The sequence below is a fragment of the Alnus glutinosa genome, chromosome 2 (genome assembly GCF_958979055.1).
Source record: "Alnus glutinosa chromosome 2, dhAlnGlut1.1, whole genome shotgun sequence".
In the NCBI taxonomy this organism is placed as follows: Eukaryota; Viridiplantae; Streptophyta; class Magnoliopsida; order Fagales; family Betulaceae; genus Alnus; species Alnus glutinosa.
In genome coordinates, this window is record NC_084887.1 from 6,761,768 (window position 1) to 6,781,690 (window position 19,923).

Here is a 19,923-nt window from a genome sequence, read left to right on the forward strand (position 1 = left end):
TTAAAAAGCAAACATCACATAAAGTGTTTTTGTCTACCAGAATGTTGTCAATATAAAATACTAACACTTTCATCTCCTAAGTGTCTTGGTGTAAAAAAGATGGGTTTTTGAGATTTTCTATGTAATGTCTCGAATAATTAATTAACTAGTGATTAAATTCATGGTTTGCCTCACAGTCCTATTCCACAAAGAATAAGACTCATAGATATCTACTCCTAAAAAAGAGAATACTACGCAGTGAAAACATTATGATTTTCTATCATTCTATCAACATTAGCTGGAATCTACTAAGCATCATCACATTAGCTGAAATCACTATACACATCAATGTTACAAAAGATCCAAATTAATCTTAATACACAACCAAGCCTCAAATTCTAAGTCTACAACATCACCCAAAAGTACTAATTACCATTATCAGCCTTCAAATTCTCAAGCATTAACCGGATCGATGTCACTACGCCAAACGACCGCATCAGGCTTGAGGTCCATATCAAATCCAACATTTAAATATAGTCTAACAATAAAAAAAATAAAAAAATAAAAAGTTTCATAAATGGAAAAGATACAAGCATAATAAGTCCACTACTTAGTGAGTAACAATACACATGGTGTATAGGTAATCATATAATGAACTCAGTTACTTATAAAATCACATGCCGAAATATTAGGTAAGATTATCATTTTAAAGATCATATGCCATGACGATGTAATATATATATATATATATATATATATATATATATATATATATATATATATATATATATATATATATATATATATATATATATATATATATATATATATATATATATATATATATATACATGATAATTAAGAGAAACGTGTCACAATTCAACACCATGTGGTTTATCTGAGATGTTAACCCTTTCCTTGGTACTGTCCCAAGGGACCTATAGTAAAATACCAGTGCCATAGATATTGACGCATATATTCTATCACTAGTAGCCCATTCGATTCCAACCTCAAGTAACTCATGCCGCTAATGACGACCGTCTATAGTGATCACCAATCAAACATGGTTGCACCGGTTACAAAATAATCATTGGCTCCAGTGCTAAACAATAAAGTTAAATCTCTAGCTATAGGGTTAACCTATATAGTAAGCGCATAATCGTTATTCTGCACATACCGGTATACCATGTCATACGTTGCACTTTTATTCACAGTTTTTTTTTACAAGCATGGATTTACATATCGTCATTTTCGTCATCTTATTTATTCATCACTCATTTTCACAAAATAGAGTTCACAGTAATAAAAATGTATTTCATCTAAGTTGTAAGCGTGGACGTTTAATAAAAATAATCATGCTATGTAGGGAGAAAATAATAACAAGTATTCGTGTGAGTTTTACTCAATCATGTCGTAGGGTTCCTCCATAAAATCCACTTAAGGCTCTAGAATCTCGAAATCTGAGAAAAGACTGACCATAAGTTCTAAACCCGAGCTAAAACAAGCCCTAAATCTTAATATGCTCATAATAGACTTTTATACTTACTATCGAACGTCCGGACAGAAGAGGTTGAATATTCAGCCACGACATCAAACGTTCGTCGAGAGGATGTTGAACGTTTGATGCTGGGCAGAAACCCATTTCCGAACCAAAAACCAACAAAACATATTCTAGGCAAGTACTAAGGTCTTAACATTATCCCTAACAGAGTCTTAACCTATAATAATGAACCCATACAGGAAAAGATATGCCTAACATTATCAATACGCTAATCCATCATTAAGCTAATGTTAAGGCCAAAAAAACCATGTAGAGGCTTAAACCTACGAGTTTATGCAATGAAAACAAACCAACAACATAACAACAACAAACTTATTAATTTGGACTAGGAAAGTTGCATCTTTAGAAGCACAAAGGGCCAAGAACACTTCTTGCATCAAGGCACTCTCTTACACCCTTTCCTTAGAAGAAAATTGACTGAAAGGGACAAAGACAAGTTAAAAGGATAAAGGGAAGGTTACTTATAGATGCCCAAGGGTCAAAGGATAAGGATGAAGTGTTTTTCATAGTATTGCCACCTGTCGAATGTTTGGGATGTACCTTCGAAAGTTTAGTGTACTTTTGGCCCAACAGTCCTAGGGTTTTGAGCAAACGTCCAGCGGTTTAATTGAACGTTTAGAGTAGTCTCTGACAAAAGGTACAATCGTCTGGACTGTGCTATGGGACATACGGTCAAAAGTTCAAGCATCCAACATCGAATGTTCAACACTAGGGTTTGATTCGAACATTTGGCTATCACACTTCGAACGTCCAGTTGAAACTAAAGTCAAGGTTTTCTCTTCAAACAAACAATAACAATCCCTATTAAACTCATTAGCACAACAGAAGCTCACTTAACCCAAATTAATAATCTGGGTATTATATTTTGTGCATAATGTCATGTAGCCGTCAGATAGATGTTCTGATGTGTTCTGTTTGAGCCTTTGAACAACTACAAGTGCTTGACGTTAGATGGCTATCAAATAGAAGTCATGATGTTGGAGCGCTAGAGAGTATCATTTTGACAACGATACTTAGAAGTGTTGATGTCCCTTGTTTGAAGGCGTTGAAGTGTTCTAGAGAACTCACGTCATCTGGACGTCACTTGGACGTGCTGATGGAAGTATTACAAAGAAATACGGTACTTGGACATCACTTGGGGATCACCTGGACGTCATCTGGGTGTATGACTAGTTCCAGAACAGAAACTCTCATTCTCCTAGACGTCATGATGGGTTCTTTAGGCGTCATGATGCCGCAGTGCAAGTGCAGAATCTTGTGAAAGACAAAGTTGAAGATCTAGGAATCATATTTCCAATGCCATTAAGCTTGCCTTTATCGGAAGTCGAGATTAGAAGGTAACGAGATTATACTCGAACTCTTGACATCTTTTCAGCTTTACTCTTTCCTATTCTATAAATAGTATAGCCCTTTGGGTTTTTTGGGGAGCCTAGCATGAAATAATACATTCAGACCTCTAGAAAGGTTTTCCTTGCTTCTCCCTTGTGTGCTAAGAGGCTTATCAAGCGTACGACCCTGCATAACCTAGAGTTTTCGAGCATATGACCTTTCTAAACCTAGGGTTGTCCAGCATACGACCCCGCCTGACCTAGGGCTCTTAAGCCTACCTCTCTCTCTCTCTCTCTCTCTCAACCTTTCTCTGGTCTTCCTCTTTGTGTTTGGACGAAATAATGGAAAAATGGTTTTTCCTTCTTTTTTTTTTTTTCACGCGTTAAGCTTTTGATTTATGCTTGAAAATTTAATATCTTTTGAACGAGATTTAACCTCTTTTCAAACAACAAATGGTGATTGCATTAAATTGAGTGTCACATCTCACTTAACCCGCACGTGCATTAACCCTGTTAGTTGATCTTCACCTAAAGCTCTCGTGGGGTGATGACACGTGGAGATGCAATTCTCATTCGAACAAGATACCTAAGATTTTAATCTCAACCGACCATTTTTCCCTTGGGCACGGTTTGAATAAGACGTGGAGATTTCCTGGGTTCGAACGAGACCCAACCTCGTTCGATTCTCGTTCGAACGACATTACATAGTTTTGAATTTCTAAGACCCTATTGGCCAAAAAACATATGATCCTTTTGCGTTCCATCTATTACACCATAATCTTTATGTTACTTATTTTCCTTTAGATTTTATTTTTATTTTTGTATTTTTGTTACATGGGGTTCTATAGGGAGTTCCCCGAGGTCCACCCCAGAGGACGAAAGAGGGAGGGTCATTTGGACTCCCCCACTCTTATGACTAGCTTTTTATGGTGGGAGGAAGTGGTTGTAGGAATGGAGCCCCTTGTGACCACCCCATGGGGGTGGGGTGGTCTCACCTTGTCACACCAACAATGTGGAGGCCCCGATGAACCACTTATGCAAGGGTGGGACTGCGTCGCTAGAAAACTCACCACCACCCACGGAGGTGGTTTTCCCGTAGCCATCCTTTTATGTGTCACTTTCCTTTTTATTTTATTTTATTTTTATTTTTTTGAAGTGGTATACTGATATGACAAAAATGAATATCTAGCAATGTTTTATGTAACGTTTTAATGTATTGTTTTTAGATTTTTTTTTTTTTTTAATTATTATTATAGTACAGACTTTGTGGCGAATGACCGGGGAAAAAAGCAACTTATTTGTAATAGTACCGCAATGTTTGATAGCGTTGTAGAAAAAATAGACTTAAGCTTGGCAAATTTATTCTCAATTTTAGTTAATAAAATTATCTTTCTCTATTTTGACTAGTTATCAATTTTTCAGAGCTATAATTTTTTTTTCTTCAAAGAATCATTTATTTTCTTCTTTATTATTTCCTTGAGACGAGAGAGAATGTTGAAGATTTTTAATGTTTTTCTTTACCTTTTGTGAGTGAACATATCCGTTCACCAAATATTTCTCCAATATGGTGAGTCCATTCAACTTATTTTGATCCCATTTTAGCATATGGGTGGGACCTGGTTGGAAGAGGATAAGCATGGAGATGGATTCTGATTTTCTTGTTTTTTCCCGAACTTAATTATTCTCGTATTTAGGATGTGGAACAGTGGAAAGCCATTTCCTGGGGATGTGTCTGCCATTTGCCAAACCTGACGAATCAAATATACTTGATTATCTATAGGCTTACCGCTTACCATTTGCCACCAAGAAACAGTAATCAACACATTGCTCAGCTTGATTTTCGATCAATATATAGGCTTCACAAAATCATCAAAGATTTGAGACAAAATTACTTATAAATTGTGTACAAATATGATAGAGCAATTTCCAGTTACGCTTTACAATTTGGAGTAGTTTTGGCATCACCCAAATACTAAATTTAGTCTACAATTTGCCCCATGACCAGCTCCGACTGACATTTCCCACTACCATGCCATGCATCTGCAAGAAGTCTGCAGGTGGGTAGTCATTGAATCTTTCCTGCACCCGACGAAAATTGGATGACTTGTGCCTCAATTCAATTGGGACCCCAACAGCTCAAGTACATGACCGTCCTCAAAGATTCCTCTGACCGCCTCAGTTTCTCCTCTCTTGCTTTGCTCAAAACCATTGCAGAACTTGAAGGAGAAAGGCTCTTGGCCTGAGACATGGACCTGAGATGGTTCTTGGCATTTTGCTGCGCTGATCTGATGACATGATTCCACCTGCAGATCCCCAGCTGGTCTTTCATGGCCTCCACAACTCCAACACTGGCTGCCACAAAGGCTCTGCTTGTTTGACTCATCTTCTATATACTCTTCACAGCTCGCTTCTTAATTTGCTCTTCAACTTGAAAACAACGAATTGCACAATTAACCTTGTGTGACTAACAAAACTGATGATCCAAGAAGGATATATGTGCTTGAACTTGATGATGAAGCAAATGATAAGAGGGGAGGTCCCTTATATATAGATTGGAAGACCCGTGGGAAGTTTGTGCAGCAAAACCATGGGGACTGTATGGCGTTTGCCGGTGGTTTTGGAGTCTGGGGATTGGGGAGCCAATGGTTTTTCTACAGGAGATGACTATACTGCCCTTGTAGAACCAATCGTGGCAGTATTTAGGCATGGGCAACTTTGGTATTTAAAAATAATATGCCTTTCGATGATTACAAAGCATTATTTAATGCTGTCACTTCAGTTGGTAATGGTCCCAATCAGCTTGAGTTACTGATGCGCACACCGTTTACAAGCCAAGATATTTGGAAGGAAAAAACACTAGTTTTGTTGAAGGTTGAGGTAGGAAGGATAAGAGACGGGACGGAATGGAATTGAATTGAATTTTAATATTAAAATCTTCTTTGTAAACAAAAAATCTAAAATAATTATTTTGGGTACTAAAATAAGAACAAAAACATTTACTAAGACTTTTCCATCGGCATGTGACAACACATGCACCTTAGTTATATGCGTAAGATTCAGGCAGTATGTTTTAACCCAAGTTCACTATAATTATTCAATTAATTTGTCTTTTCTTTATTAAACAAGAAAATTTTTTATAAGCACAACTAATCATAAAGTTATATTGTGCTAACGTATGGATAAAATTAGCTAGGGGTGAAAATACGGAGTGAATACGGTTAGTAAAAATTATTATCCGCATATGCGTATGCAAATAGCTCTTTTAGGGTATGCGGGTAACCGCACCCACATTCCCTTTATATATACTATATATTTAATTAAATTAATTAAAACAACATTATTTCGAATTTAATTGGTAAGTTTATAACCTTTAGGTTATATTAAATTTTTTTCACTATCATCTCAAAGTCATCCCTCACTACGTTTTTTTTTCTCTTCTTTGAGTAATCCAAACTAGGACTAGCAATTTTTTACACGATTTGTTAACCTGACAAGAAGTTAAAGTGTTAAGATTAAGCTTAAGTTTAAAATGGTTCAAGTCATAAAAAGGTTGACCCATTAGACCCGTTTAATAAACGGGTCAACTCGTTTGACCTGTGTGTCAACCTATTTGACCCGTATATTTTAACTTCTTTTTTTTCAACATTAAAAAGTAAACATAAAGAAGTTTGTTATCTCCATCTTTTGAGGCCTGATTAACAGGGGACGTTTTACCATCCCCGCCCCCCTCTTTTTGAAAAAAAAAAAAAAAAAACATTTTTTTATCAAAAAGTGGCTCCTGAAGTGACATCAGGAGCCACTTTTTGATAAAATATATATATATATATATATATATATATATATATATATATATATATATTTAATTAAAACAGCCGGTTGGGGAACGGTAAAACGTCGCCCAACAAGCATTTCTCCTATCTTTTTTTTACTGTTTAAAGAGTAAAGACTAAACTAAAAAATCTCACAAAAAACAAAACAAGTCTTTTTCTTTTATTAAGTTAGAAATTGAATAAAAAAGACGGACTAAAAAAAATTAGGCTGATTGTTTTTTTTTTCTTTTTTCTTTTTTCCAAGTTTTTGAACTTGAACTTGAATAAAAACAAGTAAACAATAAAACAACTCAACGTTTCATACTTTTAATTGTGGAGTAATATGATTATTCAAACAATATGATTTTTTTAGTTTATATTTGTGTTTATATTTTTATTTTTATAGACTTTATTATATAATGGGTCAAACGAATCGTGTGCAATCGTGTCAACCCAACACGATCCGTTTAATAATCGGGTCAAACAGGTCGTATCGTGTCAACCCGTTATTTAAGTAGGTCATGTTAGAGTCGAAGGATCTAACCCTTTTAGTTAAATGGGTGGGTCAGGGTTGACCCAAACCCGATACGTGAACCCTTTTTGCTAGTCCTAATCCAAATTTATTTCGAGCAGGCTAGATCTAAGACAAAGGTAGTCAAATATTCTAGAAAAATCTGTTTAAATTGGCCGTAAGAGATAACCTCTCATAATGAACTATCTCGGCTATGAGAGATACCGAACTATCCAGGCCGTGAGGGATGCCTCCTCACACCTGACGAACTTTCATCATATAAATCATCCATAAGGGTAGATCTATGGAGAAAAAAAAAAACTCTTATTTAAAGCAAAAAGACAATCATTAAAAAGTAGCAGCAATCATAGAGGAGATGAATGGCACAACACGAAGGTAGATGAATGGATGCATAGCGAAGAGGCCAAAATTGCTGAAATAGTCAAAAAAACACATGCACACATAAGAAAAAACTAGAATAAGAGTGGGAAGGTAGGAACTGGGAGTAGAAAGAAAAATGAAGAAGAAGAGAGAGCATCTTAGATCTGTTTTCTAAGAACAGCCACATCAACTTTTGGGAATAAAAAGAACATAAAAAGATGATTTATATAACCTTGCTCATTTTTATATACAACTGGCGGGTTTCTTGAAAGTTTGCCACAAAGTTTAAGTCGCTTTGTGTTAGCTCAACAAATATTCTCAAGATTGCCAACGACCACCCAATTTTTTTTTTAATCTACCAATTAAACCTCTCAAAAAATGACATTATGAGAAAGTGTGTGCTTTTCACATGTTTAAAGAACATATATCACTTTTTAAAAGTTGTGTTTTAAGAACTCTTACAATCTAATATATAAGAAATTTGTATTTATATGCGAAATAATTAAGAGAAATTGAAAAGCTAATTTTTTTTTTTGTTTTATTATTTCATTAATTATGAAATGTTAAATGAATTTGTAAATGATGTTGTAATAAAAATGGTAGTATCCTAAGATTTGGATCTAGTTCCGTCACCGAGGAGGCAACTTGTAAGGACACTCGGGAGAGCTACACGTAGTACGGAGATACAGCTCGCAGTGCACGAATCACTTACTTTAAAACCGTGGCCGACATCATTTACAAAACAAGTGGTTTTTCCTTCCAAATCTCTGGGCTTGAAAAACGGTGTGGCCCATCATCATCAACTGAAGTTGCCCCTACCTAAATTACTGCCACGATGTGGTTCTACAAGGGCAGTATGGTCATGTCATGTAGAAAACCATTGGCTCCCCAATCCCCAGACTCCAAAACCACCAGCAAATGCCATGTAGTCCCCCATGGTTTTGCTGCACAAACTTCCCATGGCTCTCCCAATCTATATATAAGGGACATCCCCTCTATCATTTGCTTCAACATCAAGTTCAAGCACATATATCCTTCTTGGATCACCAGTTTTGTTAGTCACACAAGGTTTGTTCAATTCGTTGTTTTTAAGTTGAAGAGCAAATTAAGAATCGAGTTGTGAAGAGTATATATATAGAAGATGAGTCAAACAAGCAGAGCCTTTGTAGCAGCCAGTGTAGGAGTTGTGGAGGCCATGAAAGACCAGCTGGGGATCTGCAGGTGGAATCATGTCATCAGATCAGCGCAGCAAAATGCCAAGAACCATCTCAGGTCCATGTCTCAGGCCAAGAGCCTTTCTCCTTCAACTTCTGCAATGGTTATGAGCAAAGCAAGAGAGGAGAAACTGAGGCGGTCAGAGGAATCTTTGAGGACGGTCATGTACTTGAGCTGTTGGGGTCCCAATTGAATTGAGGCACAAGTCATCCAATCTTCGTCGAGTGCAGGAAGATTCAATGACTACCCACCTGCAGACTTCTTGCAGATGCATGGCATGGTAGTGGGAAATGTCAGTCGGAGCTGGTCATGGGGCAAATTGTAGACTGAATTTAGTATTTGGGTGATGCCAAAACTATTCTAAACCGTAAAGCGTAACTGGAAATTGCTCTTATATATACACACACGATTTATAAGAGATTTTGTCTTAACTCTGATGATTTTGTGAAGCCTATATGTTCAAAATCAAGCTGAATCAAGCTGAGCAATGTGTTTTGAATACTGTTTCTTGGTGGCAAATGGTAAGCCTTAGGGTAGGCTCAGTTGATTTATTGAAAAGATAACCTAATTAAGCTTACTTTTTGATTCATTGGTAACGAGCCTATGATAATCAAGTATATTGCTTCGTCGGGTTTGGCAAATGGCAGACAAGAATCACCCACATCCTGGATAAGAATTAAGTTATCGGATAATACAAGAAAATCAGGCAGCATCTCCATGCATAATTATCTTCTTCCAACTAGGTCCCACCCAAATGAGCTTTTTTTTTTTTTTTTTTCCCCTGAGCATACTAAATCTATTTTCTATTCAACACTAATCAAATTTCCACTATTCCAAATAAGATAAGATTAAAGGGTAGTCATGAGTTGCTTTTCTTTTGCTTCGCATGGTACTCATGAACTCATTTTCAAAACTATGCAGAGCAAAAAAAAAAAAAAAATAATAATAATAAACATTACATCAAGGTATAACAAGTTTTTGTCATATATATAAAAATCCATGCATGCCTATAAAAGTATTGCAACATGTCCATTCCTGCTGTATCAACATATAAATTAAAAAAAATAATACATCTCAATATATGTAATAAATAAATAAAATAAAATATGAAGGGTTGGCTATGAAAAAAATTAGCTTTTGTGGATGGTCAATTTCCTAGCGACCCAACCTCAACCTCACCCTCGCTGAGGTGGTTCATAAAAAATAGATGACTTCTATTTTAGCCGTGTGTGTGTGCACAATGTAGTAACAAAATAATATAAGTGCGAAATTTAAATGATACAAGAATCTTATTAACGAAGTGGAAACTCACTTAATGCACCGTTTGTTTTGGCGTAAAATGATTTCTGGAAAATGATTTCGGCATTTTACAGTGTTTGGTAGGGGCGAAAATAATAGTCAACAAAAATAATTTTCGGTTTAAGTGTAAAAGCTTCTTTAATTTTTAGAACCGTAAATCGTTTTTCGAAATTAAACTCTTGGTCCTTGCACGCATGTTTGATATCTGATTGCTGGAATCCAGCAATGGTGGGTCGTCGGAATCCAGGCGGCGCCAGAATCCGGCAACATCTGGCCACCGAAATACTGACGGAGCCAGACTCTGGCGACTTTCGGCCACCGTCGCCGACTGCCTGCGGACCAGATTCCGACCGAAACTGGCAGGAATCCTGCCATGGTCAGAAGCCAGCCGGATCTGGCCAAAATGGACGGAATCTATGAGGGGATCCCTTCACATACTTCACCATATTTCGGACATTTACTATTGAATCATCTATATCCTTCAAACCCTCATCCACAATAAGATTAAGAATATGGACAGAACACCTTACATGAATAAACTCGTGGCGACAAAGAACATCATTATTACCCAAATTTCTTTTTTTGAAAAAATCAATTGCACTATCATTAGCGCTTGCATTGTCGACAGATATTGTCAACAACCTTCCAATTCCCCAATCTACCAAACATTGCTCTACTTCTCTTGCAATTGTTGGCCCCATGTGGTCTGACACTTGGTAAAATGACTATCTTTTTGTGATATTTCTAAGATTGGTCAATGAAATGGCCAGTAATGCACATGTAAGTTATATTCTGAATTGAAGTCCATGTGTCAGTAGTCAAACAAACCCTTTGGCCACTAATCAAAAACTCATTCTTCATTGTATTCTTAAGATTCATAAACATCTTGACACAATATTTCATCATTGTATACCAGGAAGGAAGCTTAAATCTAGGTTCAAGAACACTAAACAATTTCCTAAACTCCATCCTCTCCACAGTCGAAAAAGGCATCTCATCAACAATGATCATTTCACAGAGTGTATCCCTAATGAGTTTTTCAGAATACTTAGCAATCATTAGGTTCTTACTACCCTGAGTCTGCCCAGATGCAAAAGTGAACTTAGTTTGAGAGGTATCTTCGTTAACTTTTAAACTCCTGTACTTTTGGCAAGTCTTGACATGATACAACATGTTAGAGGTCCCATATTTTTTTGCATGACACATACACGGAGCCTCACAATAGTTACAGTGTGCCACATGATTATCTTCAGGACTATTTAAATCTTCAGTGAAATGCTCCCAAACTATAGATGGTTTCGCCACTTTTCTAGTTTTTTTTCTTCTTAGGGAGTGGTGGTCATCCACCACGACCTTTCATAGAACCAGTAGCTGTAGATCTATCAATTTCCATCTCATCATAATCATTATCCTCATCCTTATCTACCCCACCCATCAAATTATCAATAGGAGATGGTGGATAATGATAACAAGAAGCAGTGGTTGATGTAGAAGATGTAGGTATGCCTATCGGACCAGGATGTCCATGAGTAGGTGTACCTACTTGTGGATGTGGTGTTGTAGGTGTAGGACTAGTAGGTGTAGTACCACCATTAGCTTTAGGTGTACCACTACCACTGTTAGAACCACTAGTATGTGTAGATTTATCCATCTGAAAAAATGACAACAAAATACAGCACTTGACATCAACAAAAGTTACAAAATGGCAAAATATTAAACTGATTTGGGATTTTAAGAATCAAAGTAGAAAAAAAAAAAAAAAAAAAGCAAGATCAATAACAATAAGCATCATAAACTAGTATAAATTTATAATACTAGGGGTGGATTCTTATTAGAAAGAAACTTAAAGAAAGTTTCCCAAACTTTAATAAAATCTACAACAAGAATTAAGATTATTTTTTCATTATTTTTTTGGCTTTATCTTTATAGACTTTATTCACTACAATAAGATGCAGCACATGTTATATTTAGTGAAAATACTGAAAAGACCCAAAAAAGAAAAACTTGGACCAAAAACATCATTAACATAATTAACAATTTAACATGAAAACTGTAAAACAAGTATAGTAGCATACAATACTATCTAAACACCAGTACAACAAATATAGCAAATGCAACAACATAACTATTAACTAACCACTGCTACATTCTACTAGAAAAAGCAACACCGACAGTTTAGAGTTTACAATCAAGACACATCATAATCATCATCACAACAAAACATACAGCAAAGGATGCATCAACACAGTAGAAATGCAGAATCCCCATAAGGCCATAATTAATATCATATCAGTATTATCTGTTCAACAATCAAGAACTAGTATAAATGTATAATAGTAAATTACCACTTAGCAGCAAAGTTGAGCAGACGGATTAGTGCACCACCAGATTCGAACAAGTTGAACAACCACTGAAAAAAGTACTGTGACTGTGAAAAAAAAAATAGATTTGCTATACCAAACATTCACAAATCACAAATGCAACCAAACGGTCCAAACATTAACAACTACTGGAAAAAAAAAAAAAAAAAAAAAAAAAAAAAAAAAAAAAAAAAAACTAACAAAAAAAAACAAACTAACCTCGGGTTTTTGGGTTTGGCCCATATAGGGTCCACCGGAACACCGAACACGAGTCACACGACTACACGAGAGTGGGACAGTGTCACAGTGAGAGAGACTGACTCGACTGGGAGAGGTCGTGGGACGGCCAAATGAGCGGAGGCCGGAGGGGTGATTGGCGAATGGACGAACGGGCTAGGGCCTAGGCTGCCCGTTTAGGGTCCACCAGAACACGGAACACCGAACACGAGAGTGGGACAGTGTCACAGTGATAGAGACCAACTGAGAGAGGACGTGGGACGGCCAAACGAGCGGAGGCCGGAGGGGCAATTGGCGAATGGCCGAACAGGCTAGGGCCTAGGGTTTCTGGGTTTGGCTATTTGGGGAGACGGCGTTGTGGGTTTAAGGGTGGGTCGAGTGAGTGTGAGTTGAGTGAAATGAAATTTCGAGCGAGGGTTTCCACAAAGTATGAATATATATGTCTTTCGAAACGGCGCCGTTTTGGATCTTAATCAAAACGACGCTGTTTTAATTTATACACAAACAACGTCGTTTTAATAAGGAAAAAACGACGCCGTTTAACTAAATCGCTGGACGACGCCGTTTAGGCTAGTCGGGTCGGTTACCGACGGCAAAGTCGGTTATACTGATTACCGACCGGGGAAAAAAAAAATCGAATTTTTTTTTTATTCCGAATTCCGATTAAATATTTAAGCGGTAGGCAGTCGAAGTCGGTTTGGTGACGGTCGGCGAATAATCGGTAATCGGATAATTTGCCCACTCCTACTCAAGCGTACCTCTCTCTCTTTCAGCCTTTCTCTCGTCTGCCTCTTTGTGTTTGGATGAAATAATGGAAAAATGGTTTTTCCTTCTTTTTTTTTTTCATGCCTTAAGCTTTTGATTTACACTTGAAAATTTAATATCTTTTGAACGAGATTCAACCTCTTTCAAACAACAAGTGGTGCCTAACCACGTGCATTAACCCTGTTAGTTAATCTTCAACTAAAGCTTTCACGGGGCGATGACACGTGAAGAAGCAATTCTCATTCGAACAAGATACCTAAGATTTTAATCTCAACCGACCATTTTTCTCCTGGGCACAGTTTGAATGTGATGTGGAGATTTCAGGTGTTCGAACGAGACCCAATCTCGTTTGAACGACGTTACACAGTTTTGAATTTCTAAACGTTTTTCGTCCAATCTCAAGACCTTATTGGCCAAAAAACATATGGGCCTTTTGCGTTCCATTTATTACACAATAATCTTTCTCTATTCTCTTTATATTACTTATTTTCGTTTAGATTTTATTTTTATTTTTGTATTTTTCTTACGTGGGGTTCAATAGGTAGTTCCCCGAGGTCCACCCCAGAGGATGGGAGAGGGAGGGTAATATGGACTCCCCCACCCTTATGACTAGCTTCTTAGGGTGGGAGGAAGTGGTTGTGAGAATAGAGTCATTTGTGACCACCTCGTGGAAGTGGGGTGGTCAACCACCTACACAAGGTTGGGACTAGGTCGCTAGGAAACTCACCACCACCCACGGAGGTGAGTTTTGGCGTAGCCATCAATGGCGGATCTATATGGGGGCCAAGGGGGGTCTTGGCCCCCCTAACCCCCAAAATTTTTTTCAAAAAAAATAAAATTCTTAATTTTTTTTTTTTTTTTTTGTCCCCACATTTTTTTTTTCTTTCAATTTGGCCCTCTCATATTTATAAGGCTGGGTCCGCCACTGGTAGCCATCCTTTTATATGTCACTTTTTTTTTTTTTCCTTTTTTTTGGAGTGGTATACTGATATGACAAAAATGAATATGTAGCAATGTTTTATAGGTCTTAACGTGGATTTTTGTACATGCGACAAAAATTATGTAACGTTTTAATGTATTGTTTTTAGAATTTTGATTTTGATTTTTTCTTTTTTAACTATTATAGTACAGACTTTGTGGCAAATGACCGCGAAAAAAGCAACTCATGGCTACCCCTTAATCTATCTTATTTGTAATACTAATGCAATGTTTGATAGTGTTCTGGAAAAAATAGACTTAGCTTGGCAAATATATTCTCAATTTTAGTTAATAAAATTATCTCTTTATTTTAGTTATCAATTTTTCAGAGTCATAATTTTTTTATCAAAGAATTATTTATTTTCTTCTTTATTATTTCCTTGAGACGAGAGAGATCGAATGTTGGAAGATTTTTTTATGTTTTTCTTTACCTTTTGTGAGTGAACAGCCGTTCACCAAATATTTCTCCTATTTGGCGAGTCCATTCAAACTTATTTTCATCCCATTTTAGCATATGGGTGCGACCTGGTTGGAAGAGGATGAGCATGGAGATGGATTCTGACTTTCTTGTTTTTTCTTCAACTTATTCGTATCTAGGATGTGGAACAGGGGAAAGCCAGTTTTCAGGCTATGTGTCTGCCATTTGCCAAACCCGACGAATCAATATACTTGATTATCTATAGGCTTACCGCTTACCATTTGCCACCAAGAAACAGTAATCGACACATTGCTCAGCTTGATTTTCAATATATGGGCTTCACAAAATCATCAAAGAGTTGAGACAAAATTACTTATAAATCGTGTACATATATAATAGAGCAATTTCCAGTTACGCTTTACAATTTGGAGTAGTTTTGGCATCACCCAAATACTGAATTTAGTCTGCAATTTGCCCCATGTCCAGCTCGGACTGACATTTCCCACTCCCATGCCATGCATCTGCAAGAAGTCTGGTGGGTAGTCATTGAATCTTCCTGCACTCGACGAAGATTGGATGACTTGTGCCTCAATTTTCAATTGGGACCCCAACAGCTCAAGTACATGACCGTCCTCAAAGACTCCTCTGACCGCCTCAGTTTCTCCTCTCTCGCTTTGCTCATAACCATTGCAGAAGTTGAAGGAGAAAGGCTCTTGGCCTGAGACACGGACCGGAGATGGTTCTTGGCATTTTGCTGGGCTGATCTGATGACATGATTCCACCTGCAGATCCCCAGCTGGTCTTTCATGGCCTCCACAACTCCAACACTGGCTGCCACAAAGGCTCTGCTTGTTTGGCTCATCTTCTATATATATACTCTTCACAACTCGCTTCTTAATTTGCTCTTCAACTTAACAACAACGAATTGGACAAACCTTGTGTGACTAACAAAACTGATGATCCAAGAAGGATATATGTGCTTGAACTTGATGATGAAGCAAATGATAGAGGGGAGGTCCCTTATATATAGATTGGAAGACCCGTGGGAAGTTTGTGCAGCAAAACCATGGGGACTATATGGCATTTGCCGGTGGTTTTGGAGTCTGGGGATTGGGGAGCCAATGGTTTTTCTACAAGAGATGACTATACTGCCCTTGTAGAACCAATCGTGGCAGTATTTAGGCATGGGCAACTTTGGTATTTAAAAATAATATGCCTTTCGATGATTACAAAGCATTATTTAATGCTGTCACTTCAGTTGGTAATGGTCCCAATCAGCTTGAGTTACTGATGCGATTGAGTTACTGATGCGCACACCGTTTACAAGCCAAGATATTTGGAAGGAAAAAACACTTGTTTTGTTGAAGGTTGAGGTAGGAAGGATAAGAGAGGGGACGGAATGGAATTTAATTTTAATATTAAAATCTTCTTTGGAAACAAAAGTCAAAAACTCTAAAATAATTATTTTGGGTACTAAAATAAGAACAAAAACATTTATTAAGACGTTTCCATCTGCACGTGACAACACATGCACCTTAGCTTTTTTTTCTTTTTTTTTTTTTTAATTGAATAAGAAAAAGGTATAAGGATCTTTCCTATTCTAGATCTTGATAGAAGAGAAAATAAGAGAACCTATGGGAATGCTACCAAACACAAGGTGGGTAGCGGCTCATTTAACTAACACATGTGCACGAAGATTGGCACATCTAGAAACTTTCGAAACATTCCAACTTTGAAAGACTGAAAGTTCTAATCTAATATCCGAAATATAGGGAGCAAAATGCCAAGTAGAAAATAGATGAGGTTGATTCATAGCAAGAATCACCAGAAGAACATCCCCTTCAAGAAGAAAATTTCCAAGACCTACATAAGTTACCAACCGAGTAGTGAGAAGAGCCGCAAAAGCTTATCCTATGAGAACATCAGTTATAGATAGTTTTTGGGTAGTAGCTAAGATAATTTCACCATCAGAGTTACTAATAACAGTCGTTGCTACTGCGAAATTGTCTCGGATTGCTACATCAAAATTGCCTTTGAGAAACCCAGAGCAAGGAGGAGTCCAAAGATAAGGAAGTTCAAAAGCCTTCCACGCCAAGTAATGAGAGTCTAAGGTGAACTTAAGAAGTTGTAGAACAGTAGCTCGATTAGGCAATATAGCTTCATGAATCAGCTTATTACGCGACAACCAAATGAGATCCAACACAGTTGTTGCAAAAAGTTGAAACTTCCTACAATCAGCAATAGGAATACCAAGCCTACAAGTGGGATAAATAATAGTCAGAATCTACTCAGATATGTGCTTGGAAGAAAAAGAGGATATATGGAGAGACCAAGGAGAAATACTCCAAAGATACTTAGCCAAATCACAGTTTAAGAAAATATTTGTAAGATTCAGGCAGTATGTTTTAACCCAAGTTCACTATAATTATTCAATTAATATGTCTTTTCTTTATTAAACAAGAAATTTTTTTATAAGCACACTTAATCATAAAGTCATATTGTACCAACACATGGATAAAACTAGTTAGGGGTAAAAATGCGGAGCGGATACAATTAATAAAAATCATTATCCGCATATGTATATGCAAATACCTCTTTTAGGGTATGCAGGTAAACGTACACGCATTCCCTTTATATATACTATATATTTAATTAAATTAATTAAAACAACATTATTTCGAATTTAATTGGTTAGTTTATGACCTTTAGGTTATGTTAGATTTTTTTCACTATCATCTTAAAGTCATATCTCACTACATTTGTTTTTTTTTATTTTTTTTTCTTCTCTTCTTTGGGTAATCCAAACTAGGGTTAGCAATTTTTTATACAACCCATTAACTTGACACGAAATTAAAGGGCTAAGGTTAAGCTCAAAATGGTTCAGGTCATAAAAAGATTGACCCATTAAACCCGTTTAATAAACAGACCATTAACAGGTCAACTCGTTTGACCCTTATATTTAAACTTCTTTTTTTTTTTCAACAATAAAAAGTAAACTTAAACAATCTTGTTATCTCTCTTTTTCTCTCACTGTTTAAAGAGTAAAGACTAAACTAAAAAATCTCATAAAAAACAAAACAAGTCTTTTTCTTTTATTAAGTTAGAAATTGAGTAAAAAAGACAGAATAAAAAAAGTAGCCTGTTTTTTTTTTGTTATTTTTTTTTTCAAGTTTTCGAACTTGAAGTTGAACAAAAACAAGTAAACAATAAAACAACTCAACGTTTCATACTTTGAGAGATAACCCCTCACAATAAACTGTCCAGGCCATGAGAGATACCGAACTATCCATGCAGCTAAGCCGTGAGGGATACCTTTTCACATCTGACTAACCTGCATCGCATAGATTGTCTATGATGGCAGATTTATAGAGAAGAAAACTCTTATTCAAAGCAAAAAGACAACCATCAAAAAGCAGCAGCGACCATAGATGAGATGAATGGCACAACACGAAGGTAGATGAACGAATGCATAACGAAGATACCAAAATTGCTGATATAGCCAGAAAACACATGCAAATAAAAGAACCAAAATAAGAGTGAGAGGCAAGGGCGGACCCATTAAGGGGCCAGGGGGGCCTTGGCCTCCCCCAAGCCCCAAGATTTTTCTTCAAAAAAAAAAAAAAATTTCTAAAACAAAAAAAAATTAAAATTTTACCCCTAAATTTTTTATTTTTTATAGTTTTGCCCTCTCTAAATTTTTTTCTTTTCAATTTGGTCCCTCCAAATTGTCAAGTCTGGGTCCGCCACTGGTGAGAGGGTTGGAACCGAGAGTAGAAAGAGAAAGTGAGAGGATGAGGAGGCATTTCTGCTCCTTCTTCTTCTCAGATCTATTTTCTGAGAACAACCTCACCAACTTTTGGGGATAAAAAGCTGATATATAACCTTGCTCATTTTTACATACAACTAGTGGGTTTCTTGTAAGTTTGTCAAAAAGTTGAAGTCGCTTTCTGTTAGTTCAACAAAAATTCTCAAGATTGCTCGCGACTACTCTTAACTTTTATGAATCTACTGATCAAACCTTTAAGAAAGTGACACTACGAGAAATTGTGTGCTTTTTACATGCTTAAAGAACATATATCCCTTTTTAAAAGTTGTGTTGTAGGAACTCTTACGACCTACCAACATCACTAGCAAAACAAGTGGTTTTTCCTTCCAAATCTCTGGGCTTGAAAAACGGAAAAACGGTGTGGCCCATCATCAACTACTGAAGCTGCCCTACCTAGATTACTGCCACGATGTGGTTCTACAAGGGCAGTATGGTCATGTCATATAGAAAACCATTGGCTCCCCAATCCCTAGACTCCAAAACCACCGGCAAATGCCATATAGTCCCCATGGTTTTGCTGCACAAACTTCCCGTGGCTCTCCCAATCTATATATAAGGGAGTCAAGGGACCTCCCCTCTATCATTTGCTTCATCATCAAGTTCAAGCACATATATCCTTCTTGGATCACCAGTTTTGTTAGTCACACAAGGTTTGTTCAATTCGTTGTTTTTAAGTTGAAGAGCAAATTAAGAAGCGAGTTGTGAAGAGTATATATATAGAAGATGAGTCAAACAAGCAGAGCCTTTGTAGCAGCCAGTGTAGGAGTTGTGGAGGCCATGAAAGACCAGCTGGGGATCTGCAGGTGGAATCATGTCATCAGATCAGCGCAGCAAAATGCCAAGAACCATCTCAGGTCCATGTCTCAGGCCAAGAGCCTTTCTCCTTCAACTTCTGCAATGGTCATGAGCAAAGCAAGAGAGGAGAAACTGAGGCGGTCAGACGAATCTTTGAGGACGGTCATGTACTTGAGCTGTTGGGGTCCCAATTGAATTGAGGCACAAGTCATCCAATCTTCGTCGAGTGCAGGAAGATTCAATGACTACCCACCTGCAGACTTCTTGCAGATGCATGGCATGGTAGTGGGAAATGTCAGTCGGAGCTGGTCATGGGGCAAATTGTAGACTGAATTTAGTATTTGGGTGATGCCAAAACTATTCTAAACTGTAAAGCGTAACTGGAAATTGCTCTTATATATATACACACGATTTATAAGAGATTTTGTCTTAACTCTGATGATTTTGTGAAGCCTATATGT

General features: G+C 37.0%; 4 protein-coding genes across 4 annotated transcripts; 2 read left to right on the forward strand and 2 right to left on the reverse strand.

The window, feature by feature from the left end:
* Positions 1-4,705: 4,705 nt before the first annotated feature.
* LOC133861006 (uncharacterized) lies at positions 4,706-5,458 on the reverse strand. The gene has a single exon (XM_062296696.1). The coding sequence runs from the start codon at positions 5,249-5,251 to the stop codon at positions 4,985-4,987; it is 267 nt and encodes an 88-aa protein (XP_062152680.1). The 5' UTR covers positions 5,252-5,458; the 3' UTR covers positions 4,706-4,984.
* A 3,037-nt stretch (positions 5,459-8,495) lies between these two features.
* On the forward strand, positions 8,496-9,202 carry LOC133860848 (uncharacterized). The gene has a single exon (XM_062296478.1). It carries the CDS (start codon positions 8,711-8,713, stop codon positions 8,975-8,977), a length of 267 nt encoding a protein of 88 aa, XP_062152462.1. The 5' UTR covers positions 8,496-8,710; the 3' UTR covers positions 8,978-9,202.
* Positions 9,203-15,154: 5,952 nt separating this feature from the next.
* Positions 15,155-15,932, reverse strand: LOC133861173 (uncharacterized). The gene has a single exon (XM_062296892.1). It carries the CDS (start codon positions 15,701-15,703, stop codon positions 15,437-15,439), a length of 267 nt encoding a protein of 88 aa, XP_062152876.1. The 5' UTR covers positions 15,704-15,932; the 3' UTR covers positions 15,155-15,436.
* A 3,307-nt stretch (positions 15,933-19,239) lies between these two features.
* Positions 19,240-19,882, forward strand: LOC133860978 (uncharacterized). The gene has a single exon (XM_062296667.1). It carries the CDS (start codon positions 19,391-19,393, stop codon positions 19,655-19,657), a length of 267 nt encoding a protein of 88 aa, XP_062152651.1. The 5' UTR covers positions 19,240-19,390; the 3' UTR covers positions 19,658-19,882.
* Positions 19,883-19,923: the final 41 nt, after the last annotated feature.

Bases quoted from the DNA above. Each gene is read 5' to 3' on its own strand.
- LOC133861006 (XM_062296696.1), bottom strand. From the start codon at position 5,251: ATGAGTCAAACAAGCAGAGCCTTTGTGGCAGCCAGTGTTGGAGTTGTG.
- LOC133860848 (XM_062296478.1), top strand. From the start codon at position 8,711: ATGAGTCAAACAAGCAGAGCCTTTGTAGCAGCCAGTGTAGGAGTTGTG.
- LOC133861173 (XM_062296892.1), bottom strand. From the start codon at position 15,703: ATGAGCCAAACAAGCAGAGCCTTTGTGGCAGCCAGTGTTGGAGTTGTG.
- LOC133860978 (XM_062296667.1), top strand. From the start codon at position 19,391: ATGAGTCAAACAAGCAGAGCCTTTGTAGCAGCCAGTGTAGGAGTTGTG.